This window comes from Alternaria conjuncta (genome assembly GCF_024043145.1).
Source record: "Alternaria conjuncta strain BMP 0040 chromosome Unknown scaffold_1, whole genome shotgun sequence".
NCBI lineage: Eukaryota > Fungi > Ascomycota > Dothideomycetes > Pleosporales > Pleosporaceae > Alternaria > Alternaria conjuncta.
The window spans coordinates 1,926,472-1,951,610 of NW_026250090.1; the positions used below are offsets into that span (position 1 = coordinate 1,926,472).

The following is a 25,139-nucleotide window of genomic DNA, read 5'->3' on the forward strand; positions in this document are numbered from 1 at the left end:
CAGTCTCCACGGCGCCTCCTGATCCCTACTGTGTATCAATTCCCAGCAGACTTACAGACTTACCCCCACCATGAGTTGGAAAGGCCTAACAAAGACCGTCACCCGGGTACGACAGGCGCCCTCACACGGCCTTCGGGCATCAACACGTGCTAACATGATGGTTTAGGCGCCCCAAACCTTCAAGCAAAGATTCAACCTCGTACGTGTTCTGCGAAGGCCTCCAGGGGCTCTCCCCTCTACGCGCCTGCTTCCGAGTACGTTGGGCCTTGCTAACAGAGCGTGTAGGGCGAAATCACCAAGGACCCCATTTACACCGATGCCGAACGCCGCTTTCAGGAGCTGGAGAAGGAGACCAAGAAGCTCCATGATGAGTCCAAGAAGTATGCGCCTGTTGCGACACAGTCCTAGTTGCGACCCTGGCTAACATGCGACAGGTACTTCGAAGCCATAAATGGTGCGTAAACAACATCCAGCCCCACGCGATTCCGCCTAACCCACTTCGCAGGCATGCTCTCACATCAGATGGAGTTCTCGAAAGCGATCGCCGAAATCTACAAGCCCATCTCCGGCCGAATGTCAGATCCCGATTCATTCCTCGACGAAGGCAACACAGCAGGCATAGAAGCATGCGAACAGTACGAGACAGTGGTCAGGGAACTGCAAGAAACACTCAAGCCCGAACTCGAGATGATAGAGTCCCGGGTTATTCGCCCGGCGGACGAGCTGCTAGTCATCATCAAGGCCGTACGAAAGATCGCCGCCAAGCGCGACCACAAGCAACTCGACTATGACAGACATCGCGCCGCATACAAAAAGCTCGAAGAGAAGAAGGACAAGACTCTAAAGGACGAGAAGGCCATGTACAAGGCCGAGAACGATGTGGAACAGGCTACGCAGGACTACAACTACTTCAATGATCTGCTCAAGGACGAGCTACCAAAGCTGTTCACGCTGGAAAGAGAGTTCATCAAGCCTCTATTCCAGTCTTTCTATTACATGCAACTGAACGTCTTCTACACACTGCACGAGCGCATGCAACGGCTCGACATCGGCTACTTCGACCTTACTCTGGACATCGAGGCTGCTTACCAGAAGAAGCGTGGCGACACACAAGAGGAAGCGGAGAAGATCTCCATCGTGAAGTTCAAGACTACAGGAGGGGCTCGTGTCGCTGGTGCACGTCCAGGCCAGTCAAAATACGCAACGAAAGCTCTGGAAGCCAAGGCAGGCCGAAGTTCAATATCGGAAGAGACGGAAACGCCTCCTCCACCCTACTCTGCTGGGCCTTCTGCAGCTACTGGAGATGTCAAGTCCCCGACGCTATCAGCAGGCTCATGGGGCTCTGCTGCCAAAGCCAAGGGCGCGCCTCCACCGCCAAAGCCGAAGCCATCACGTCTCAGCGGTGTTCCGGCGACCGAAACCGTTACGGCTCTCTACGACTACGAGGCGCAAGCGGAAGGTGACCTAAGTTTCCTGACTGGCGACGTCATAGAAATCGTTTCGAGAACGCAGAACGATAACGAGTGGTGGATTGGAAAGGTACGGGGGAAGCAGGGACAATTTCCAGGTACGTACTTTCATTCGTGTGGGGAGGGAATATACTGATCAGATTTCAGGAAACTACGTCAAACTGAATTAGGGATTCAGTCCCCCATCTCCCACCTTGCGGTTACGAGGCCACACATGTTGAAGAATGTGTCGCCAGTGTTGCGTTTACAGCATCGTTCGGGGTTTACGTTAGACTTCCGTGCTAGATTTAAGCGATCAGCACATGTATTTGCATTGTTCAGACTAATCTTCAATCCTATTCTGGGTACCGTCCATTTCAATTTGAGTATTTCCATGTCGCAAAGCTCCTGTTCGTATTTGGGGTTGCTAGCATACGCTGTTGGAGTGGACTAGCGTGCAGTAGGCGGTGATCTTTCCGTCGCACCCCGCATGACGTGTGCCGGAGACATGGAGCAGTGGAACCCCTGCAACCTCGCGAACATCTTCAGGGTGTCTTAGAGTAATTCTTCCAGGCCGCGGACTTCTTCGAATCGAACAGCGACCAAACCCAAGTCCTTTTGTATGCTACATCCATCATGCCCTACGAATCAACAATCACCTTCACGCTCGACACAATATGCCCCTGGTACATCCACCCACCCTCCGCGCCACACCAACACTTTAACCAACTCCTCACTCTCTCACAGGACATACCTAGCCTTCATCCGCCTCACCAAAGCCCTCTCCGCCTACCGCACCACCAACCCCTCTTCCCCAGCAACATTCACCCTCAAACTAGCCCCTTACCAACTCTACCCCGACGCCAACCAAGAAGGCGTCAACAAATACGAATGGTACAAGAACGAAAAGTACGACGGCAGCGAAGACCGGATGGAGAAGTATATGAATGTGATGCGTGATTTGGGTAAACAAGAGGGGATCGAGTTTGATTTTGGGGGTGGGGTGGTCGCGAATACGTTACATGCGCATCGTGTGTTGCAGTGGTTGCAGAGTAATAAAGGGGATGGGGCTGCGTTGGAAGCTGTGAAGGAGCTGTATACGCAGTATTTTGAGCAGCGCGCGCATCCTTCGAGTAGCGAAACGTTGGTTAAGGCGTGCATGGCAGCTGGGCTGGGTGAAGAGGAAGCGAAGAGGGTGGTAGAAGATAATGATGAGGAGTTGAGAGAGACGAAAGCGGCAATAATGGAACAAGCCGGGAATGGGGTGGATAGTGTGCCGTATGTTATTTTCGAGGGCAGGAAGAGGGACTTTACGCTTGTGGGGGCGAAGAGTGTGGCGGAGTATGAGAAGGTGCTTGGGCAGGTTGCTAAGGAGTGTGCGTGAGGGTGTGTGGTTGTTACTACTGAAACGGAATTAATGTTCTTCTTCCTAGTCTTGCCAATCTACAGATGTCTCCATGGTATAGTGAAGTTTCTATGTTGACGATACTTCTGATTCGAGAGGACCTGATTGGATGGGTGCAGATGTATTTCGGAAGTTGTCAGGCGCTCGGCTGCTTCGCGTAAGGTGTGGTGAGGGAACGTCATTGCCATCCTTGAACGATCCGAGTATCAAAGTAACCACGATGCAGCGAGGTACGTCACTGGTCAGTGATCACCATACTAATCATCTGGAAAGTACCTGGGTACATCAGATCAGCGTATCCCGTATCCGATTCGACCCGTTTGGCGCTATACTAGGTCTGCTAGGCTCGAACGAGATAGTTATGCGAATATGTGGGTACATGATCCCGAAGATAGCCTTGCTAGATTCTACCCGATGTATCGCGGAATTTATCCCGGTGCTATATTCCTTACTCCAAATGCTCCTGGTCTCTTCGAAGCATGTCTGGTGCTCTACGTCCATTCCTGGGCAATGAACTCGAACTGTTTGGTGCTCGATTTCTTCGGAACGTTTATCAGACAACAGTGTATACTTTTGAAGAAGCTAGCTACCAGTTCTCCCAACCCGTATGTTTGTCCATATATCTGGGTCAATTCATTTGCTAAACGTAACGCTACGTGCACTACTTTCCAGGCTACGATGGAAAAGTCAAAACTACCTAGGTACAAGAGGCTATGCCGCGGACATGAAGGCCGCTTTTCCAAACGGCGATCCTTCTCATACCCACAACTCTCTAGAGGGTGTAGGACTGCATGTTAGCGTCGGATGCAGCCATCTTCTGCATGCTAACGGCAATAGCGGGTAATCCCTTCTATACGACCGTATACTCGCGGAACCAATGTCGGGAGGGAATGTACGAAGCAGACCAATTGCGCAACGGACTATACTGAACTTCTTGGTCTAGAAAGCTTGTGTTGCTCGTAAGATGCTTGTTGCTTTCCCAAAACGACCATCATGATCAACGGGTGTACATGGGCCGCACCACACTGGCCTTTACTGGCGAAACTGAACATGGACCAAGCATTGGGTTGAGGAATGACCACGTGCTGTACCGAATACTTGAGTGGTACATTAGAACGACTGGCGATCTTGGATTAGTAGGTGGCCTTGCAGATTGAAGTATGTCACTAGATGTAGATCTCCTTGCACGTTACCACGTCAAGTGCACTCTGACGAGTTGAACCTTTCGTACCTTCCATCTCAGGCTTCATCCATACACGTCTTTTGTAAAGGGCAATGCTCATTGGACCCGCGAGGTCGACGGTGTGAAATATCCACTTGATCCCTCGACGGAGAAGCATACTCCGTGTAGATCACATATGCTGCATTTTATGGGGAAAGTGGGTTTCACGGGGAAGAAAGACGTAGGTGGCATAATATGAGATGAAAAGGTCTGATCGATCGTCGATTTCGAGCAATGCTGGCTTCACGGCCAGCTATAAAAGGAGGTGCTCGACCGCGAATTGATGAAGCATCTCACAGCAAGATTGTATCACTCTCCAATACAACCACACGATCAAGTATATCAGCTACGACAAACCAACACACGAAAACCGCCATCATGCAGTACGTTGTCCATGCAAGGTCTAGAGTGTACCCATCGCTTACTCGAGCCCAGATTCTCAGCAAACTCACTTGCGATGCTACTCGCAACCGCCATCACCACCACCATGGCTGCACCCACCAACAACCTCGCCGTAAGTGTCACTTCTCAACACAAGGCGACACCCTTGCAAACTCATCCTACTAACCTTCCCCCAGCTCCGCCAAGACGACGGCGTAACCCGCTGCAAAGTCGAAGCTCAAGCCTCGCACACCTACGGCGGCGGCAGCTACTACCAAACACCTGTCGATATAACTAGCGGAACACTCTACTGCTACGACGTCAACAACGACATTGTCTACTACAACCACGATGCCGACGTGGAAAACTTCAATGGCGCTACCAGTACCGTCTCTGCAGGAGATTGCCATACCCTGGGCGATGTTACGTTCCACACTGCGTACAATAGCGCGAGCAATCACTTTGAGATTTGCTCGGTTAACTATAATGGGGCGGAGACTCAAGGTGTAGTTACTAGTAGCAGGGATCCTGGGACGGTGAGCGTGTCGACTTCTTATTGTACTATTTATATTCCTTGCTAGATGTAGAGGGTACCGAGGTCGAACATACCTTTCAGAAGAATGGCTGCGTATCCGTCGGTAGTAGATATGAGGTGTTCGCACCAAAACCAGTGTTGAATGAAAACCATCATGTCTTCTCATCTTCGTATCACGAGCTGTTCATATTGCTCATTTCGTTCGCGTAACCAAGTCTACCGTGCTTCGCTATCAGAGAAGTGAATACATTGTAGTGTTTCAATTGAGCGTTTGGTTCAGCTACCCCACTGCCCGTCGCCAGAATGCCCGCATTTTTTGAACCAACCGATCCCCAAACTCGTAAAAGAAAAAGAACAAAGCGACGACTAAGGAAAAAGCTTGATCCCATTCTCCAATTGCCTGTGGTGCACACGGAATGACGGAGCACGATTTCTTCACCACTACATCACTGTTGAAAGTACCCCAAAGTGGGAAGTTAACAAGCATCGGAAACAGCAAGGCGGTGAAAGAAAACGAATGATCCTGGCCATCATCATAATCGAGTGGCGTGATTTGGATCATCACGACAGATCCGACCATTATAGCCACTACTGTAAATAGCATACCAAATAGTGTACCATGACCGACCATAGTGTTGTGAAAGAATGGCCAAACCAAAAAGTTGATAAAAAGAGGTAATAGCAGGCCCTTGCTGATGCACCGAATGCGATGTCGGATATCGCTCTCGGTGCCGGTACCCTGGTCCTTCTCCGCTGAACAGCATTTTTCGATTTGCATAGATGCATGTAAGATGCCGACCCGTACTACCGCTAAAGCCGCGAAGAGGCTCTGCAACTGGGCGTCTTCCATATCCCGAAAACCCCGGTTTCGATCAGCTCGCCACATCTGGCGTAAAAGATCTATAGCGGCCCAATTTGTGTACAGAGCGTAACTGTGGTAGTGAAGATTGTACTTGTAGTCGTCTCGCCAAAGAGGTATCCATGAGGCAAATAGAGTAATTGCCCATGCTGCCCATGTGCCAGGGCCGTAGAAACCGCTGATTTGGGAGTAGTCGGGGGAGGTTTCCGACATTTCGATAGACGCGTGAGAGTGATACAATATTGCTGTGTTGTCCGGGGAAAAGATGAAGGCAAGAGTTTGCTATCGGGTTCGGAATCTCGTGGAGATGGCTTCGATCGTGGCTTCGATCGCCGTGGTTTGATAAGGTTGTGGAATCTCAATGACGAGCCTGAATCAAGATCAGGCCCGAGTCTGAGTGAAGGGCGCCCTCTATCCTTCGTTGACGTGGTTTTGAGAGGGTTCAATGGCCAGCGTGGAGTGAGATTAGGCTGCAGTCTGAGCATAAGCGAATGATAGCAAGACTGGTCGTCGGGATGCGGCAGGTGCAACCATGAGTAAAACACCACTTTCTCAGATCTGCGTCGAAAAGCTCAAACTGTGCGAACGTGGATATTAGACACCTACAACATGGGGAGGAGGCGGTGATAGGAAGTAAACACAATAACGTTCGCCAGCGGCGGTTAAACTTGATGAGAACACGCTTGCGCTCAGCCACATTCGCCAAATCGTGGGGGCCGTTTTTAAAGTTCATTAGCCTCGAACAGCCACCACCAAATCGCCAGTCAGTAGGGAGAAGCCTTTGATGGAGCGTAAGTCTCGGAAAATAATTGTAACGTAGCTATCTTCGCATCCCCATCCATCACGGCCTAAGCCCCTCCGGCGACCCCTCTTCTCTATCTTCCTCTCCCCCTCCCCCTCTCCTCCTCATCCTAAACCACCCCCCAACCCCCCCTCTCCCCCTCCCCGCTCCCTCCATATCCCCATCCCGCTACCCCATCCCCACAACAACCAACTGCTCCCCCTTCCTCTTAACAATCCAATCAACCTGCATATCCCTCTTCTGCGGCCCCTCCTGCGGCCTCCCCTGGAACAGGCCATCCGACGGCGGAGAATGGTATCCAAGGACAAACAGCACAAGCGGCTCGCACAGATCCGTGATGAGTTTGATGCGCAGCAGCACGGCGAAGTAGATCAGGATGAAGATGTTGATGAGCAGTGTGAGAGCGAGGACAACAAGGAGCGCTTTTTGGTAGCTCTTTTCGCCGCCGGACATATACTGTGCTACACGGACGGAAGCGTTGAAGTACTGCATTTGGGGGGTGTTGAAGTCGTCGGCGGAGGTGGGGGAGAAGGGTTGGAAGGGGAAGTTTTGGGTTAGGTCGAGGACGGTGCATGTTGTCATGCTTAGGAGTGCTTCTGCTGGACTCGGTAAGGTCTTGTTAAGTTTGGGCTCTGTGAGTTGGAGTTGGGTGAATATGCGTGCTGTTGAGGCGTCGCCGTCGAAGACTCCGTTGTTTAGACTGAGGGAGTTGAGGAGGTTGAAGCCTAGGTCGCGCCAGCCGACTAGCGCTGTTCTGTCGTCGGTGGAACGGAGGGGTTGGATGGCGGAGTCGTCGCTGTGCTTTCCGTTTGCGTCGTCGCAGACGGCTTCGAGGCTTTGGCCGCCGGATGATGCGTTGTAGCGTGTAGTGCAGGAAGTCGTGATGCCGGCTTTCATGGAGCAGAGGAAGTAGTCTTTGGTTGTGTTGTCGGGTGCTTTGCCGAGCAGGTAGACTTCTGGTCGGTCGCCGAGCTCGTAGGGTACTTGAGTGTGGTTTGCGATCTACCCAATTAGTCTATCGTCTTCCGATTGGGACAGTCCCACTTACCGTGTTTCCTGCTTTCGGGTACTTGAGAAAGACTATGTGACGTTAGTACATATCATCCATGCAGAGGACTGGACTAACTTGGTCTAGCACGCGAGTGATCTTCAGTCTCGTCCTTCCATCCAAACACATCGTCAAGCACCGTTTTGTTGTTCGTGTTGGTACCCTCTGGAAATCCTAGAATGGGCCACCAGTTGACCGACTTCGAGCCTTCTTCCATGGGAATTGCATTGGGCCAATTGGTATATATGAGTGGAGCGAGCTCTTCCTCTTTGGCATTGACACAAAGTGCGTTGAGTGCGAAGCTGGCGACTGAAGCGTGGATAGAGTATGAGCCACCATCATGCAGATCCTGAAAAGATTAGTATGGTATGAATCTGGCATGTATGATCTACCTACTTCTGGCTGCAATAAGTCATTCTGGACATTGCGAGCTGCTGCCGGTATCCCACGGTGGGGGACGGCTATAGTGATGTTGTTGACTATACCAGGTTAGTGGCGTAGGATCAGAGGGAACTTCGGCCACGTACTTATCCTGCCTGCCTTTTCAGACTCAGTAGCGACATCATGATCATCAAGCCACGCGGTAGTGACAGTGACGTTGTTGTCTAGCGACGCACTGATCGGCTTTCGTTCCAGAAGGCGCTCAGACATCCAAGCAGGGTTTGTTGCAGCTGCTTGATCGTCCCATGCGGACATATATTTGATAAAGTTGCGGCCACAGAGCGAAGACCACTTCATGGCAAGACATGTGCTACCGCCCCATTGTGTGTCGCCGACATCAGGCCAGGCAGTGAGACAAGTCCTATCAGCTTTCAAGGTGCTGGAGAAGTCGCCATCTACTTGACCAGCAAGCATTTGATGCTCCCAGGGCGGGAGGCGTAGCTGTGGTTGCACTGAGATGTGTTAGCGACTCGTGATAGAAGACCAAGGGTACTGACATACCAAGAGCACCTGCAGCGGTTGTATATAGTAGAGAGAGAATGGCCGTAATCAGTGAGAGTACTCCCAATACACTGAAGCCAGCGACCCTGACGCTGTGCCACCCGCTGAATAATTTCCCTGGTTGACTTTCCAAGATCAGCCAACGTGAGCGCTGGCCCGAAACGCTGTCAACTTACAGAATCCAGGATCGCATCGAGACACTAGCCAGATTGATGCCTTTCTGCTGAATAGCTCTTCGCGACAGGACCTGCCCTATGAATGCCAAGAATACCATCACGAATGACAGCTCGACAGTCTTGGCGATGAAAGCCGTCAATAGCGCCGCCGAGGAAGGGGAAAATCGCCCACGTGCTGATACGACATGTCCATATTTTGGCTGTATCAAGGCGACGATGAAGAACAAGGCCGAACATAAAGTCGAGTATAATGACGTCAATAGTAGTGTTATTGAATATCCACTTCGTTGTGGTTCAAGTAGGCCTTGGGTGTACAAAAGTGGTAGCATGCTCCTCGAGCTATCTAACCAGATTGAGCATTTCACGCAGACAAATCAGGGGGGTCGCCTTACTTTTGGAGTCGGCGGTGAAGCTCCTCATGCTGCGTCCATCCGCTGGACTAAGGAAGGGGTTCTCCGCTGCATCGTCTCGTGGGCTCGCCATGCTGTCGGGATGATGGCCGTAACCAAGACCATGGACGACCCGCTATATACGCGAAGAGAGTCTGAAAATCAAGGATAAGCGAAGGATGGGGCGCAGGTCGCAGATGCGGCGCGGTGAGGTGAAGCAGGTTATGATTATTTTAGTGGTTTCAGAGCGGCCGAGCGGTCGTCTGCGCCCCACGTCAGCGCCGTTGATCGTCTAGCAGATCACATTATCGGATGCGACGGAAACTGAGGAATACGATGTCAACCATCTAAATGCCATTATTTCTGATCTAACATGTGCTTGAACTTTTCGATCTGCATGATTGTCAGCAAATTTTGCATCTCGAAGTGTCGCAATCTGGCGTGGGCTCACCTTGGTACTAAGATACTTCTCGACTTCTTCGCTCTTGATGCCCTTCATGCCGCCTGTTTTCCAGGCAAGCGGAACCATGGCGACGCGCTCCCTCACGACGACTTCTCTATTCGGGCCCTCGACAGCATGGACTTTATCTGGGTTGTTGGTCAAAAGTCTAATCCCTCTGTCTCCGTCTAAGCCCAGATCCATGAGCATAGCCGTGGCCAAGCCGTAGCTTCGCGCATCTGCAGGATGCCGTAACATGATGTTTGCTTCGTATGTGTCGTTGCCTAGATCTTGCAGATTGTATGCCTTGAGCTTTTCGCCTAGGCCAATTCCACGACCCTCTTGGCGGAGATAGATAATAGCACCACCAGAAGGTGACAGAGTAGGATCGGCCATAAGCCGCGCGGCTTCGTCGAGCTGCTCACCGCAGTCGCAGCGCGCAGACCAGACAGTCTCGCCAGTGTAGCATTCGGAGTGTATGCGGACCATAGGTAATTCTAGCGAGGAAGCGGGCTGTACGTCGCCGTTCTCGGATGATGATGCAGAAGCTGGCGATAACAGGCCGTTGCTCTTATCCACGTGCGCCGAGTCGGCGTCGGGCTTGCGCTTCGTGGGGACGCCCTCCTGCCTCTTGAGCTGCTCAACCCGCGAGCTGGTTCTCCCGGGGTACAGGCGCCCTACGTATGCGCCTCTCGTCATGCGGTCTAGCTCCGTCTCTCCCGGGCGCTCTGCATCCAGCGATCTCGAGCGTATTTGGCTTCCAAAGACAATTGCCAGGTGCTCCTTTGTGTCGACGCTGTTCCTATACACGTGCAGCCACATCTCGTGTCCCGTGGTTGTGGGTATCCGCGCACGCACTTCGCACTCGACTGTGGGCAGCTTGGGCAGCAGGTCCGGCCGCGGCGTGTCGGTGCGCACTGAGGTATCGACTGGTATGGAGCGGGGTGGCCGGGGCCGCGAGGGGGTCGAGACTCCCGGTGTCGCTGGAGGCGTGAAGGCGGGCGATATTATCGAGGGCGGGGGGCTGTGGTGTTCATCGCCGTTTGCGACCCGTTCCGGCGTCTCTGCCTCGAGCTGTGACGTCTGGAAGTCGAAGCCGTCTCGCCCGGCGCTCGAGAGGTGTGGTGAGAAATGCGGCGGGAATGCGGTCATGTTGGAGGAGGGCATGTTGGAGCGGGCATATAAATTAGCACAGGTGACAAGTGAAAGGGCAGGGTAGTCGCTCTAGTACTGCAATCGCATTGCAAGTGAGACTGAAGGCGTGAGTACTCTCCAGCGCCAGTGGGGTCGAATGACTGAATGACATATCCGAAGCCGCTGCTCGGACCCGCCGCCTTCTAGCCGCGGCTGCGCAAAATCACTAAGCACACCACTTGTGTCAGCAATTAGGAATCGGGGTAGACGCTTCCGACGATTATTTCCCCGACTCGGCTGGCTGCCTACCCGTCAAGTCGGAGCAATTGCACAGCTGGTTTTCGGGAGGAACATGTGACTCAAGAATTTCGATTTTCTGACTATAGAACCTTCCTTCACATGCGAACAAATGCTTTACATTGTCCTCAGCTTTGCGTTCGAAAGTGCCTCCTTCTGTGCATCCCAGGCAATTGCTGATTCGGCCAAGAATGCGGCTTCAGGATCTGCGGCTTCAGGATCTTCGGCATTTTCGAGGTAACCACTACGTAGAGAAGGAATTGGCTTAGATTGTGAAGAGATTGCGCGCGAAGACGCTTTGCCGGTGACGTAGCGGGCAGCTCGACCTTGTACCAGAATCGACAAAGTCAGCCCCGTCAACCCTTGAACATCGCATGAATCAATCCACCCGACGCTCTCTACCCCAAACCTCGTCTGCGTTCTTCTTGCCTTTCGTCTCGGGCACAAACCACGTAATGAAAACGAAGAAGAACGCCGACAGTGCCGCGAAAATAAAGTAGACATATCCGTGCAGCTTTGCGCTTGCCAGCGGGAAAAACTGTGCCACGATGAATGTAGCGATCCAGTTGGCTCCGAGCGCAATACTTTGTGTTGCATCGACAGCATCCGGGCCAACCAGCTCGCTCGCTAGGATGAAGGGCACCGGGCCAAGACCAACAGCAAAGCCAGACACGAACAGCAGGACAGCGACTGCGGAAAGTACAGAGATCGACTTGATGATGCCAATAGCAAGTAGCAGCGAGCTCGTTCCCATGATGGCAAGGGAGCTGAGCAGGCAGACCTTGCGGCCCAGCTTGTCAGCAAGGGGCGCGCAGCCGGCGGTGACGATGATGTTGAGTGCTGAGACGGCAAGATTGAGTAGCGCAGAGTTGGACTCGAGTAAGCCTGCTAGGAGCGACACGCCGTACATGACGATGCTGTTGATGCCACTGAACTGCTGGGCCAGCATGACCATGACCACGGCAATGGCGGCCTTTTGGTAGTCGGGATGGCGGAACACTTGCATGATGCTCAGCGTCTGCTCTTTGCCTGACTCCTTGGGCCTCGCCTCGGCCGACCCATCTTGGTTGCTCAGTAGTGTCTGCTCCTCCTCTGGGGAGATATTAGCATGCTGTCCTCCAACGGAAAGGCTTAGACAACATACCACTGACGTTGCCGGAGCCCGAGACTCCCCAGTCGTTCATCTCGTCTTCAATGTCTGCATGTTCTCCCCTGATTTTGCGCAAAGTCTTCTTCGCGAGCGAGACATTACCCTGCTCTGCGATGTACTTTGGGCTCTCGACCGATAGCAGCAGTCCGGCACCTTGTACAGCACCAATGACACCTCCGATGGCCAAGATGAGCCTCCAGTAAGAGTCATGGCTCAAGAAGTAGCCCAGCAACTGCGTGATCAGAATGCCCACGTTGCACCCGATCTGGGTAAAGGCACCAAAGAAGCCCTTCTCGCCCGGCGGTGCAATCTCAGAGATGTAGAGGGGCACAATGACGACGGCCGCGCCTGCACCGACTCCTGACAGCAGTCTTCCAAACGCCATGACTCCAATGTTCGGGCTCAGCGCCTCGAAGATTGGGCCCACGGCGAAGAAGATGGAAAATAGCTGCATAGATCTGAGGCGGCCGTATTTGCCTGCCACTGGCCCTGCTGAAAGCGCTCCTACCAGACCTCCCAGTGTGTACAGCGACCCCACGACGCCCCATTCGGTTGGGCTCATCTCGATACATTGCGGGAGGTTCGGGCCAGCGACGGCCGACGTGATGGACTTGCGTTTACAGCGGATGACATCTTCGGGCGCGTTCAGCTCAGACTGGGCGTGTTAGCTATGCGCCGGCAAGCATGACGTTGAGACCCACCAGGTGAAAGCCGAAGAGGAGCGGGCCGAGAGTCGCAATGGACAGGATGTAGACAAAGTAGCCCGTCAGGCTGCTGAACCACGAACGCGGGTCCATGGTGGGGGTCTACGTTACGTGGTAGAGGGAAGGTGTGAGGTTTGGGGCGCCGTTGTAGCTTCCTGGACGTGTCAGCCGCCTCGTAGAACGTGACATCGCAATGACGATGCTGCACCGCGCCTACCTGTTCAGGCCGCTCAGATAAGAGCGATAAGGGTCTGATTATCACCGCATAGACATGGAGGTTCCAAGACTGTTATGAAGCTTGAGGTTTCACGGTGGTGACATGAGAAGCTCGGGCGAGGACTGGCCGAAGCAAGTGGTTGGGTCCAAGACTGAGGCTCTGCGGGGAGCCATACTTGGTAGGCTCCATCGATACATGATTGGAACCTATTTCTCAACCCAGAGACCCTCTAAACCTCAGGCCAGACATCCTACACATTCTGCGCATCTGTCGACAACGAAGCTCGCCATCTCGGACCGCGTCCCACACGTGCAGGACTCACCGGAATAGTTCCGTGGACGCGTTACGGCCGCGTCGGGCGTGGAGACGTCAGCTAAACGAGAGGCTGAGGCAGATGGCAAAAGCATGAGCCAGCGCTCCAAGTCCCCGCCGGCCTCGTCGGCTTCTGTTGCGGCATCCGCCCGAGCCCCATCGCGCAAGAACAGCACTGCGACAGCTCCCGACGGTACGCCTCTGCTTTCTCTACGTGTCCATCAGTCATCCCCTCCTGTATGTTCGCGTGTCCCTCCCCGTCCAGCCTCCCCTCAAGTCACCGTCGCTTCACGTTGCCTCATCTGGCGCCTCCTGGCTGAACGCCACTGCCTGCGTGATTGTTGTTCCTGCCGTCAGCAATTGCCGTTCGTGTCCGCATCACCCCCTTCTGTTGACGTTGCTGGACCCTGCTGCATCTTCCGAGCTATCATTTCTACATTAGCCCCTAAGAGCGAGTACTAAACCTGTTCCTGAAGACCCGCTAGATTCCGTTGATGCCATGTTCACTGGCTACAACAACAAGAAGCGAGTCACAGAGCGCTACAAGATTGTCGGCTTCATCAGCAGCGGTACCTATGGACGCGTCTACAAAGCCGAAGGCAAGAATGGCCGCACCGGCGAGTTCGCCATCAAGAAGTAGGTGGAGCGGACCTTGACCGCCATATCTGCTAATGCGCCCAGGTTCAAGCCGGACAAAGAAGGCGAACTTCAATACTCTGGCATTTCGCAATCAGCCATACGCGAGATGGCGCTGTGTACTGAACTGGCACATCCCAACGTCGTGCACACCGTAGAGATCATCCTGGAGGACAAGTGTATCTACATCGTCTTCGAATATGCCGAACACGACTTACTGCAGATCATTCACCACCATAATCAACCCCAACGGCAGGCGATACCTGCACCGACCATCAAGTCTATTCTTTATCAGCTGCTGCAGGGGCTGGTCTACCTGCACCGGAATTGGGTCATGCACCGCGATCTCAAGCCTGCTAACATCATGGTCACCAGTGCTGGCAAAGTCAAGATAGGCGACTTGGGTCTTGCTCGCTTGTTCTACAAACCGTTGCAATCTCTCTTCTCAGGCGACAAGGTCGTCGTGACAATATGGTATCGCGCACCTGAGCTCCTTCTCGGTAGTCGTCACTATACTCCTGCAGTCGATCTGTGGGCGGTGGGTTGCATCTTTGCTGAACTGCTATCCCTGCGGCCCATCTTCAAAGGAGAGGAGGCAAAGATGGACAGTAAGAAGACGGTCCCGTTCCAGCGCAACCAGATGCAGAAGATAGTCGAGATCATGGGCATGCCAAGCAAAGACCGGTGGCCGCTACTGACGGCCATGCCCGAACATCCTCAGCTCTCGTCCCTGGCCTCAGGCAACGCTGCACGATTTCCGCGTCCTCAAGGTGGCGATGGCTTAGAACGATGGTATCACCAAACCCTCAACAACAACCAGTATCCAATAGGCTCTGGACCAGATACACCGGGACCCGAAGGACTCTCGCTGCTCAAACAGCTGCTTGAGTACGACCCCCAGAAACGACTCACAGCGGAGAAAGCGCTGTCACATCCCTACTTCACCGTTCACGGCAAACCAGCCGACAGTTGCTTTGAGGACTCGAAGATCAAGTACCCCGTCAGGAGGGTCAGCCAGGAGGACAACGATATCCGCACGTCTAGTCTACCAGGTACTAAGAGGAGTGGCCTTCCGGACGATTCGATCATTGGACGTCCCGCCAAACGTCTCAAGGAGGGATGAAGAGACTCGACACCACAGTGTTGTGCTGCGCTGTGATCTGTACGGGCGATGCGATGCAGCTTCCCGTGTGTACGTACTGCCACAGTCGTTGCGGCAAATTTATCCCTGGTTGTCGGCATGGTGTTACCTGACCGGACCGATGAACAGCGGCCTTGGCGGCGCAGACGGCTCTGTGCGAGTCACCATCTTACACAAGCGTCTTGGTGGGGATCTTGGGACGCTCTCGGCCCTAATGTTGGTGTGACACGAACACGGCGGGAATCTGATGCTGTACCAGCATTAGTCGATGAGCTGGTCCACGACGACGCAGGGGCAACGCGTTCGATGAGCAGGTGCGAGTACACTGTTCTGCTGTATTGGTTTAGTGGGATCCAGGTTGCGCGAAACCCTGGTAATGGGCTCTGAAACCAATGGTACGTCTTGTCTGTGCTTGGGAACTGCTTTCCCGTTCGTACTGGGAGCAGAACAGTGTACAAAAAGGATCCTTGGGCGTTTTGGCACCTACGCTGCGTCATCGCGACGGCGTTGGACTTGAGACATTCAAGTCAGCCTCTCTTACCCTAACGCATACACAACGAGGGCAAGACGTCCTGTCAACGGCAGCCACCAAGTACAAGTGCGACGTTTCCCAGGACCAAAATGTCTTTGACACCACCTGGGCCGAGTCGGACGACCGAGGCGATGCTATCGCCATGCCTCAACGGTGGTGCTAGACTAGATCATTATCTAGGCATTCATACCACATATTGCTCTCTCTGTTACTTCTTCTACCAATCCCAGCCTGCCATAGAGGGACTATGCTGACCCGCGCTGCGTATGCTCATCTGGCTCCGCTGTCGTCACTCGTCGCGAACGCCACCCTTCGTGCTTGTGCTGCCGTTCTCCTTCACATGTCTATTTTGTGCGTTGATCTAACGATGTCTAGAATTACAGCTAGCGTAGTGGGCTCCACGAGGTCACGGTAGAGGGGTAGTGGTGTGTGAACGGCGCGCACGCATCCAGTTCGTGGTCAGCGTTTGGTGATACCTTCAAGTAAGTTCGCAAGAGGGTAGTGGCAACGCAGTGAAGAGACTAATCGAGTAGCAGGCCTGTACCGCCACTTGGCGTCTGCGAAGCGCAACGGACTTGTCCTACCTCTCGTCTACCCCGGCTGAGATTACACGAACGACCGCTGCAGCAGGTCTGCTGCCTCTGCTCATCATTCACCGTCAACGGTGCTCAATGCCGGACTGCCCTTTCTTGAAGTAGGCACCCGGCTGGTTGGTGCGCCTTCCGCAATCGTCTGTTTGCGGCGCTAGTACGTGAAGCCAGGCGCAACCATCAACAACACGCCATGGTGGACGTCAGCCCACGTCTTTGACCATATAAACCCCAGCGACCTCGTTTCCTTCTTACTTCGTCACTCGTTCAACCTATTTTCGCTCCTTAGATTGCCTTTCATTTATTCGCCTCGGTCCAGTGCCTGGCATCTCAGCTGCACTTGCTATCCTTTCACCTCTACCAACTGCACCTCTCCCTAGGCCATTCTCCTACATATCCACGACCGCATATCTCAAAACCTAGCCATGAAGTTCTTCGCCAAACTCCTAGCTCTTACGGCAGCTACTGCTTTCGCCGCTCCCAGGCACGAGATCAAGCACCGTGATCTCGTCGCCGATGACGCTCCACACCAGGACGACCCGAATTTCATTAGCGCCGTCATGCGAGCTCATTGGTACTGGCGCAAATTGCATTGTGCGCAGGACCTTATTTGGGACACTGAGCTTGCCGACGCCGCGCGGGCTGACATTGAAGAGTGTCCAAAGGACCCTGAACACGTACGTGGTTGGCACGATGACAGGCATAGCACAGCTGACATGAACAGAAACGCTCCGGCAGTAACCTCTCTTCCGTAAACCCACCTCCTGACGGTTACGACGCTTGGATCGAGTTTGCCCGCACTGCCACGCACGGCTGGCACGAAGAGGAGACCAAGTACCCCTACGACAACCCACACTTTGATGCAGCATGGGGTCACTTCACGCAGATGGTGTGGCGCAACAGCACACGTCTTGGCTGTGCTCTTGGACACTGCGACGACGGCGTTAATTGGCCGGGTCGCTTCTATTGCTGTAAGTTCAACGCGCCGCAGCTCGAGGATATCAGTGCTGACACTCACAGACTACTCGTTCTTTGGCAATAACATTGCGGCTGGGCAGTTCGAGGCTCAGGTTTGGGCGCCTGTGTGCAGTGACCCCAGTGTTGGCGAAGTCCAGGCGCGCGAGGACGTCAACTTCGACTGGAAGCGAGTCTGAAACGCTCACGCTCCAACGTGACACTGCGCTTCGCGTGCCGCCTGCGTAACGATGTTCACGACAGCGTCTCCTTTCCTCACCACCTTGTTTGACGCTATACCCTGTCCACGGATCTCATTTCGCACATACTTTGTCTACTTGGAGATGTGCTGCCGCTTGTCCGGCATGCCTGGTCATATCATTGGTCTTGACTACACCTCTGGTGTTCTCTTCTCGATGATCGATTCAAGTGTTTGGCTATGCTAGCACATGTTGAGATACTCTTGGGCAATGCTATGGGGTAGCCTCTTGGTATTGGTTAGACGAAATGCAAAGGGTTGGTTACAAAATAACTTCTTGAGCTTCTTTTCCCATTTCAAATGTTGCTGTGTCAGCCACTGCGGAAGACGTCGTGGACTGAGCACGACGATTCTCCAACTTTTGCTACGTCAAACAATGAAAGCTAGCAATCGTGGTTGTTTGTTGAGGTGGCATATTATGAAGGCATTTCAGACATGAATCGATTCCAGACTTTGTCGACTTGAGACTTAACCGTAATCCAGCATGCCTCCAAACAATACGGCATTCACCTGGACCACGGTCCTCAGCACACGCGGTTTCCTAAGCACTGTTGCTGGCGTCCTATTTAGTAAAGTTGCCAGTCCAGACTACGAACAGCTCGTCGACTCAATCAAAGCAAACGCTCTCCTTTTGTACCCCGGCATATCAACTACCGTCTGCACTTTCCGCGCCAAGCCAACGTGGTTTAGATGTATGGAGAAGGACTTATGGACAGCGACGTTGACTAGAAATGCGGATAAGCTAGTCTTGAAGAAAGTTCATGGGAGAAGCAGTAGGGAAGCCGCTTTGAAGGCGCTGGATAGCGAAGTGATTAGGACGTTGAAAGAGAACAGAGAGCAGATGGAGTTAGAAGGGGATCACGCCCTTGGGGAATGGTTCAAAGAGAGGAATGGGAGAAATGAAGGGGATGCGGGCAGTGAAGACGGGTTGTGCTATGGGATGCCGGAGTCCTCGGGATGGAACGTTATCTGAGGACACACCTCGTGACCTCACGAGAGATTAGGAGCATAGCAGAAGGCGAGACCAGAGTCTTTGCAAAACCAATACGCAAGCGTCGTCTAAACCCTGAGAAGTAAACTGGAGCCCTAGATAAGATCGGGCCGAAAGTCTTGGAGTACTCCAAGATACAAGAGTCAGTAAACATGTTGGAAAAGTAAAAAATCAAATAATTTCTAGTCAATGCCCAGCTATACAAGCCTCATGTTTGGTGTCGCGAACGATAGTTCAGCCTCGTGCACTGCACGGGGCCTCGCGATCGGTGCCTGCGGGCGGCAATTCCGCGGATCGCGAAGCACAATCGGTCCTACAAGACACGACAAACCCCCCCATGATCTCCATCTGACCCATAACCATCAGCGAGATCCTCTTTAATCCACTCTTGTCAACTCACTTTTCCATCCCTCGTTTCGAGAACAGCGTTTGCTGAACATCGGCATTTTGATCAGCAACGGAAGTCGGTCATGAGCGGGCGATCCCTGCATAACGGCCATGCGCCAGTGGACGGATTGCATCATTGAACGCCACCATGGCCTCGAATCTTGCCTCGCACGCAGCGAGAGCCGCAACGCGCGACGGGCAAGCCACTCGGAGCCCCCACTAAAGGCGTGCTTTTGTCCGCCCTGCCATCAGAGATACAGGCAAGCACGGCGGGTGAGGGGCGTGGCGGATCCATCTCCGCGTGGGTTTAACACGAGCGACAGGCACGAGAGAGTCTAGCCCTCCTGCCTTCCCTGGCTGCACCTTCCTCGTGGGTCTCGCGCGTGCTTGCCAGAGTCTACACTTGTTTACCGGGTTTTAAGGTTGCGCCTTCTCTCTGTTTGCCGCCAATTTTCGACGAATTGACTGCAATCGATCGACACTACGACCCCGACTATTCAATCACCACTACATACTACACTGCACTCACTCGCCTGGTAGCCCACGATGCTGGAGAGGCAGCAACATGCGCTGCGGGACGACGCCAGAGACGCCGCGCCGAGGTTGCCAGTCTCGCTCTCGGGTGAGATCAACGCTGCTACACGGTATGATCCTGGTGTTGTATCACCTTGGAGCCAGGCCACGATGCTAATAATACACGTCCAGTTCTCTGCACACAAACCTTAACCGCCTCATAACCTCGCGCCTGCCGCTTGCGCTCCCGCCTTACACGACAGACGCCACACTCTACGCAACCGGCCTGCTGCATTTCGCCCACATCTTCCTCACCTTCGAGTCACTGTGGGCGGATCTGCTGCGCGACCATGCCCCAGCCTCACATACAGCCTCCACACACCCCGCAGTCGATTCTGAACCCGCTTCCCCGCCCTTCTCGCCACTGTTGTCGTATCTCCTCGTAAACCCGTACGACTCGCCCTCGCTCTTCACATCCACACTGGGTGCGCCAACACCGCCCTCTCCACAACTGGCTGCTTTTCTGAAAGCGCTACGACCAAGGGGTTTGATACGGTCAAGTCGGTTGAAGAGGGATCTGGAGTATCTGCTAGGAGTACACCCCACAGACCTCGAAGTCTTGCTAGCGAAATACCCCGGAGACAAGGTCGCCGATTTCTGCACACACATCCGCAAGAGCGTGAACGAGAAGCCTTGGACGCTAGTCAGCTATGCGTGGTGTTTCTACATGGCCGTCTTCTCCGGAGGCCGCTGGATACGAGGGACGCTCTTGAAGGCACCTCCGGGCTTCTGGCCAGAACAAGACGGCGAAGAGACAAGTCTGGAAGAGCGCGGCTTATCCTTCTGGCATTTCCTCGGACCCCACGACGGAGAAGACATCAAGTCGGATTTCAAAACCCAACTCCTCGCTGCGGAGACCCTCTTCACACCCGACGAGCGCATCGACATCATCGAAGAAGCGAAGAACATCTTCCGCCTCTGCGCGACACTCGTGGATGAGCTGGATGAGTCGGTAGGCACAGATATGACGCGCATGGAAGCGACACCGCTGGTTCACCCCGAACCCAAGATATCGAGTCCGACCCGAAAAGAGCCTCTGGTCGATACAAATGTCGCTGTTATCGGACATGTGATGAAGACAAGTGATCCCTTCAAGACATTTCTCAGGAGGCCAGAGGTCACGGGTACCTTGGTCGCTATTGGCTGTCTTGCTGTGGTCACGTTGTTCAAGTTGCAGTGAGACAACAACACCATGCGCCTGATGTCACGACTGGTTTCCTTTTCTTCCTTCAAGACATACATACTCGGCGGGCTTTTCTTTTTGATTCACATGATTAGCGTTAATGCTTGCATCTGGCATGATGCAGTTTTTGTTTGTGCACGAGCGACATGGCGGTATGGCAGTACGACTGTCTCGGCTTCTGCGTCTGGTTTTCATGAGCCATGGCATCATTGGAGTTTTACTCGTCTTCAGCGGGCTAGGATTAGCCTGCCATTTAGTGGAGTTCTTCTCACATAGTCTTTTACGGATACTTATCTGAGGCTACATGAGTAGTCGGTGCATGTATGGAGAAATGGCATGAGATACCCCCCTGCAGTAGTTTATAGATAAATATGACTTATGCTTCTTCATCTTGTTCGTGGTCTTGAGGTCCTGTGAATGGCTTGATGTGGAGAGTGTGGTGTGGTGTGGTGAAGAGCAGAGTACGCAGCTGATGACGGTAGAGGGCTGGTGTGTGCTGAATGCGTACGATGCGTGAAGGAGATCATAGTGACGTTTGTGGCGAGGTATAGGTACATCATGGTCACGTTGCGCATTGTGGCTCATGTTGCTAAGGAAAGACGGGTTTTATTCAATTTATGTAAGGAGATAAGAGGGATACATGGATGATGTTGCTTGTTGCTGTCGGTGTGTATTTGAAGGAGATGAGGGGAGTGCGTGAGCGTCGTTACATGTTTTTTGGGCTTTTCTGAAGATGACGGTCGTGTGCTTGTCTCCTCTTCTTTTCGGGTGTTTTTGGTGGGTTGTGTTATGCTAGAAAGGGGATGAGCAAGGAAGTGTTCTTCTCCGGTTTCATAGTGACGAGCCAAAGCGTACACGTGACATGTGCGTTTCGTCGGTCCGCGCGTACTTAGTATGGAATCCTCACGGTCAAGTCGTTCCGAGTACTCTTGTAAAAAGAACAATCCGTGCCGTGGACTTTGCGTAGATGGGTCCGTAGGTCCGCTAGACGGAAGTAGCCCTTTCCGTTGACGCGGTCACAGCCAGGCTGTGGGCATGTGAATTCGGATTCGTCGTGCACAGTTCGCATGTGGTTTCTCCATTCCTTTGATAAGGTGAAGGGACCTTCGTTCCACCAGGATACGGTAGCAGGTTTTGACTCCGTACACCCTTCCTTTGGGCACCATTTGCGATCATCCATGTGTCCGACCTGTTTGCCTTCGCCGATGTGATGATAATTTCGAAGATGTTGAGTGAGATGGTCTTTGCGTTTGAACCCATTCTTTCCTCGATACTTCTTGCAAAATTTGCATGGAAAACGCTTAGCGTCCTCTCGATGGGTCCGCTGATGCCTCTGATATGTGTCCAGTCGGGCGAACTTCTTCTCGCAGCCGTCATGCTTGCAGATGAACGAAGCATGGCCTGTGTTGGAAGCGTGTAGCCCTAACTCGTACTGGCTCTTGCCCACATACATGCATTCGTCGCATGTAAAAGCATCTTGATGCACAGCCTGCAAATGTGTCTGGTAGTCTCGCCATTGGCAATAGCGGAAGTCACAAGAACTGATGACACATCTTTGGCCCGTATAACGTGGTAGTGACTGCTGTGATGTAAAGTGAGTAGACACAGCACTGGTGGGCTCGCCTGCTGAGTCAAGACATCGCAATCCATTACCAATGAGTCTACTTCAATAGCGTTAGAGATGAGTCTTTCCGGGGGTTTTGATGATACTGACCTTCCCGTGTGGCTTGCATCATGCGCGATTGCATTTATCCCGCCCATGGCATACGGTGAGACAGCGTTGAGTACAGCAACGTCGACACTCTCAAACTCTCGAGTCGATGTCTGCAGGTTGAACGAGTCTAAACAAGACGCGTTCAAAGTCTGATCCTTGGTCAGAATTCCATCGTAGTAGCATCCCGAGCCGTAGGGTGAAGCATCAACTTCTGAGAAGCAAGGCAGCTGGGGTATCGGATGATACTGGGTCGTTCCCGATTGGGGTAGAAGAGACCTATCAGAAAGCCAGGCGCCAGGACTGATTCCGCCCTTTTTGTTAGCAAAGTGTAAAAAAAAAAAGCTCACCCAAAGTCCTGGAATTCGAATCCGTCCATGATTGGCAAGGCAGACAGCGGCTGCAGCGTGCCTAACCGAAAGCGTCGAGGCGAAGCAAGCCACTTGGGTTGATGCGTTGGCGGTCGTAAAGCAGCGAAGGCTGAGGCGGTAGTGGTAGGCGAAGCGTGAAATTTTGGTGGAAGATGCAGGCAGGATCCATCGATAATACATACTTGAAGCCGGTAACGCCTCACGCCGCTTTAAGCAGGACAGCGAAAAGGGCGAGGACAATCAGGCTGCGTCTTGGCTGCATGCTCAGCTGAGTAGGAATGGTGTGATTGGATGTTGTGCGCGAAAGGGCCATGACCCTTTTTTGGTGAGAATTATGAGACCATGGGATGCACGTGTGAATCGCCTGACTGTGTGCTGGTAGACAAGAGACGTTTGCTGGAAATGTATATTGTATTCGTCTATAGCTTGAGAATCAGGGTAGTGCTGGGAGGTATTCGCGGTTAATTTCATTGTCGAACGAGCGTGCGAAAGTCGACGTCGCCGTCGGAGATACACGTGTATGTATACTTTGGGCTGTAGCTAGTTCCTTACGAAATAACGAGCGACGTACAGATACGATAGGTTTAAAGATATGGTGAATGTGTCATCGTGTTCCGAAGAATAGATGTTGATGTTTTTATCGAGATAATGGACCCATAGCAGGTAGTCATGGTGACCCACTAGCCAGATCCGTACTCGTCCAACTCTTCATACCATTCTTCTTGACGCATTTGTTCAGTTTCAACGCCAAAAGGAAAGATCCGTTTGGCGATGGGAGTACTCGCGTCCTCGTCTGATTCGAGGAAAATCATGAACTTAGGATACGCCTCGAAGTTAGTTGCATTTCGCTTCTCTTCCCACGTAGTGAACGCCGTCCAATATAATTCCTCAATATCCTCTCGTAAGTCCTTCACGCCGTCTTTCCAGCAGAAAAGTGCATCATCCGCGTTTTGCTCGAGCGTACGTAAGACTTGACCAATCCGGATTCCCCCAGCATCGCGAATTTTAGCAACCAATCTAAGAACTGGTGCGCGCCGGCGTGGTAGATAGATGCCCAAAGCTTTGCAGGGCGGTTCTGTAAGAAACATAGAGCTGATTAACTCATCGAAAGCTGTCTGTGGAAGAGGTCTTTTGTAAACGCGCTGTTCGGAAGAACATGGACCTAGTATGATTTCGCATCTGCCAAGATGTAGCCGCACTCGCTCTGGAAATAGCTCCAGAAAGTACGGATTGAAGCTGAACTGGCTCAGATCGAGCCAACTTGGACTAGCAGACTGTGGCAGCATGCCTGGAAGACTGTACCTGATGTACTCATATGAATCTCGGATGTTGTCGTAATATAGCTGAGGTATGTTGCGCGCTTGGAAGATTTTGGCAGGAAAGTATTGCCTGGGGACCTGAGGTGTCATCCCTTGCCGTAGCGACAAGATCGCGTGCTCGATGTCGATAATCTCCTGTTCAGTGGGCTGTAGCCAGGAGACTTGCCTGTCGATGCGTTGCCCATGGTTCACCGGAGGGCAAGGATGATGGCTGTGGTATCGAGACGCGAGAATGTAGCGAATTGTCTGACGCCAGGACACATCAACGTTCCAAGCTGCGTATTGTGAGTCTGTGGTTGCATACCGAAGTATCATCTCCAGTAATTCAGGAATGTCGAATACACGCCGTGCAGAGAAAGAGAAACTGCCTGGCTGGAGCTCACGAGCAGTGCCAGACGTTGGGGCGCGCATGGAAGGAGTATGGTTTGAATATAGTTGCAAACGCGCATCGATTGTGTGCAGCAGCGTTCGCCTCCATTCTTCCACTCCAGGCATCAAACATGGGTGCGGTTTCTCTGGCCATATCGATTGATGATGTACTCCGTTGTGATCGAGTTCAAGGGCCAGGAGATACAGGCTGCCCAACTGAGGCTTTTTTGCGTGCAGTAAGCTGAGATCTTGGTCCGGAAAGTGTTTCGCGATCAGTGAGTCGTACGGATGGTATTGCGCGCATTCTGGATCGGGGGTAGTGGAAGCCATGGCGATATGGCTTTGGCAGGGCGCTGCATGGAAGGCAGAGAGATGTGCCGACCTTTATAATTAGACATGGCATCGAGCTCAGTCACGGGAATCTGATGCCTGGAGCCCTGGAGTGGTGTTTTGGTACTGTTGAGTCTAGTGCTGCCGATGTACCTAGGTAGGCAGGCGCAGATCACGTGGTGCGGCCCGTGCCCTCGCTGCCTTGAGAAGTTGGAACACATAAATTCCATCATTTCCTGCAACTTCGTAACTCCTCATTCAAAATTCATAAAACCTATCCCGACATCTCACTGCGGTCACATGAGTGCCCCAAATATGCCTAAAGCAGGCCAA

General features: G+C 52.9%; 9 protein-coding genes across 9 annotated transcripts; 6 read left to right on the forward strand and 3 right to left on the reverse strand.

The window, feature by feature from the left end:
* Window positions 1-70: 70 nt before the first annotated feature.
* On the forward strand, window positions 71-1,639 carry J4E85_000713 (uncharacterized protein; the record flags this gene model as incomplete). The annotated part of the gene is made up of 5 exons (XM_051465003.1): window positions 71-106; window positions 286-380; window positions 435-454; window positions 506-1,567; window positions 1,617-1,639. The coding sequence occupies 5 exons, from the start codon at window positions 71-73 to the stop codon at window positions 1,637-1,639; spliced, it is 1,236 nt and encodes a 411-aa protein (XP_051331524.1).
* Window positions 1,640-2,084: 445 nt separating this feature from the next.
* On the forward strand, window positions 2,085-2,832 carry J4E85_000714 (uncharacterized protein; the record flags this gene model as incomplete). The annotated part of the gene is made up of 2 exons (XM_051465004.1): window positions 2,085-2,134; window positions 2,196-2,832. The coding sequence occupies 2 exons, from the start codon at window positions 2,085-2,087 to the stop codon at window positions 2,830-2,832; spliced, it is 687 nt and encodes a 228-aa protein (XP_051331525.1).
* Window positions 2,833-4,562: 1,730 nt separating this feature from the next.
* Window positions 4,563-5,235, forward strand: J4E85_000715 (uncharacterized protein; the record flags this gene model as incomplete). Its single annotated transcript, XM_051465005.1, has 3 exons — window positions 4,563-4,589; window positions 4,654-4,840; window positions 5,207-5,235. The coding sequence occupies 3 exons, from the start codon at window positions 4,563-4,565 to the stop codon at window positions 5,233-5,235; spliced, it is 243 nt and encodes an 80-aa protein (XP_051331526.1).
* Window positions 5,236-6,820: 1,585 nt separating this feature from the next.
* On the reverse strand, window positions 6,821-9,301 carry J4E85_000716 (uncharacterized protein; the record flags this gene model as incomplete). The annotated part of the gene is made up of 8 exons (XM_051465006.1): window positions 6,821-7,654; window positions 7,701-7,732; window positions 7,779-8,049; window positions 8,097-8,179; window positions 8,228-8,593; window positions 8,643-8,767; window positions 8,819-9,161; window positions 9,211-9,301. 8 exons carry the CDS (start codon window positions 9,299-9,301, stop codon window positions 6,821-6,823), a joined length of 2,145 nt encoding a protein of 714 aa, XP_051331527.1.
* Window positions 9,302-9,564: 263 nt separating this feature from the next.
* On the reverse strand, window positions 9,565-10,798 carry J4E85_000717 (uncharacterized protein; the record flags this gene model as incomplete). Its single annotated transcript, XM_051465007.1, has 2 exons — window positions 9,565-9,600; window positions 9,659-10,798. The coding sequence occupies 2 exons, from the start codon at window positions 10,796-10,798 to the stop codon at window positions 9,565-9,567; spliced, it is 1,176 nt and encodes a 391-aa protein (XP_051331528.1).
* Window positions 10,799-11,456: 658 nt separating this feature from the next.
* J4E85_000718 (uncharacterized protein) lies at window positions 11,457-13,024 on the reverse strand (the record flags this gene model as incomplete). Its single annotated transcript, XM_051465008.1, has 3 exons — window positions 11,457-12,169; window positions 12,222-12,882; window positions 12,929-13,024. The coding sequence occupies 3 exons, from the start codon at window positions 13,022-13,024 to the stop codon at window positions 11,457-11,459; spliced, it is 1,470 nt and encodes a 489-aa protein (XP_051331529.1).
* A 935-nt stretch (window positions 13,025-13,959) lies between these two features.
* SSN3 (cyclin-dependent protein kinase) lies at window positions 13,960-15,219 on the forward strand (the record flags this gene model as incomplete). The annotated part of the gene is made up of 2 exons (XM_051465009.1): window positions 13,960-14,096; window positions 14,142-15,219. 2 exons carry the CDS (start codon window positions 13,960-13,962, stop codon window positions 15,217-15,219), a joined length of 1,215 nt encoding a protein of 404 aa, XP_051331530.1.
* A 1,565-nt stretch (window positions 15,220-16,784) lies between these two features.
* On the forward strand, window positions 16,785-17,513 carry J4E85_000720 (uncharacterized protein; the record flags this gene model as incomplete). Its single annotated transcript, XM_051465010.1, has 3 exons — window positions 16,785-17,036; window positions 17,084-17,330; window positions 17,380-17,513. The coding sequence occupies 3 exons, from the start codon at window positions 16,785-16,787 to the stop codon at window positions 17,511-17,513; spliced, it is 633 nt and encodes a 210-aa protein (XP_051331531.1).
* Window positions 17,514-19,496: 1,983 nt separating this feature from the next.
* J4E85_000721 (uncharacterized protein) lies at window positions 19,497-20,703 on the forward strand (the record flags this gene model as incomplete). Its single annotated transcript, XM_051465011.1, has 2 exons — window positions 19,497-19,594; window positions 19,656-20,703. The coding sequence occupies 2 exons, from the start codon at window positions 19,497-19,499 to the stop codon at window positions 20,701-20,703; spliced, it is 1,146 nt and encodes a 381-aa protein (XP_051331532.1).
* Between the last annotated feature and the right edge of the window lie 4,436 nt (window positions 20,704-25,139).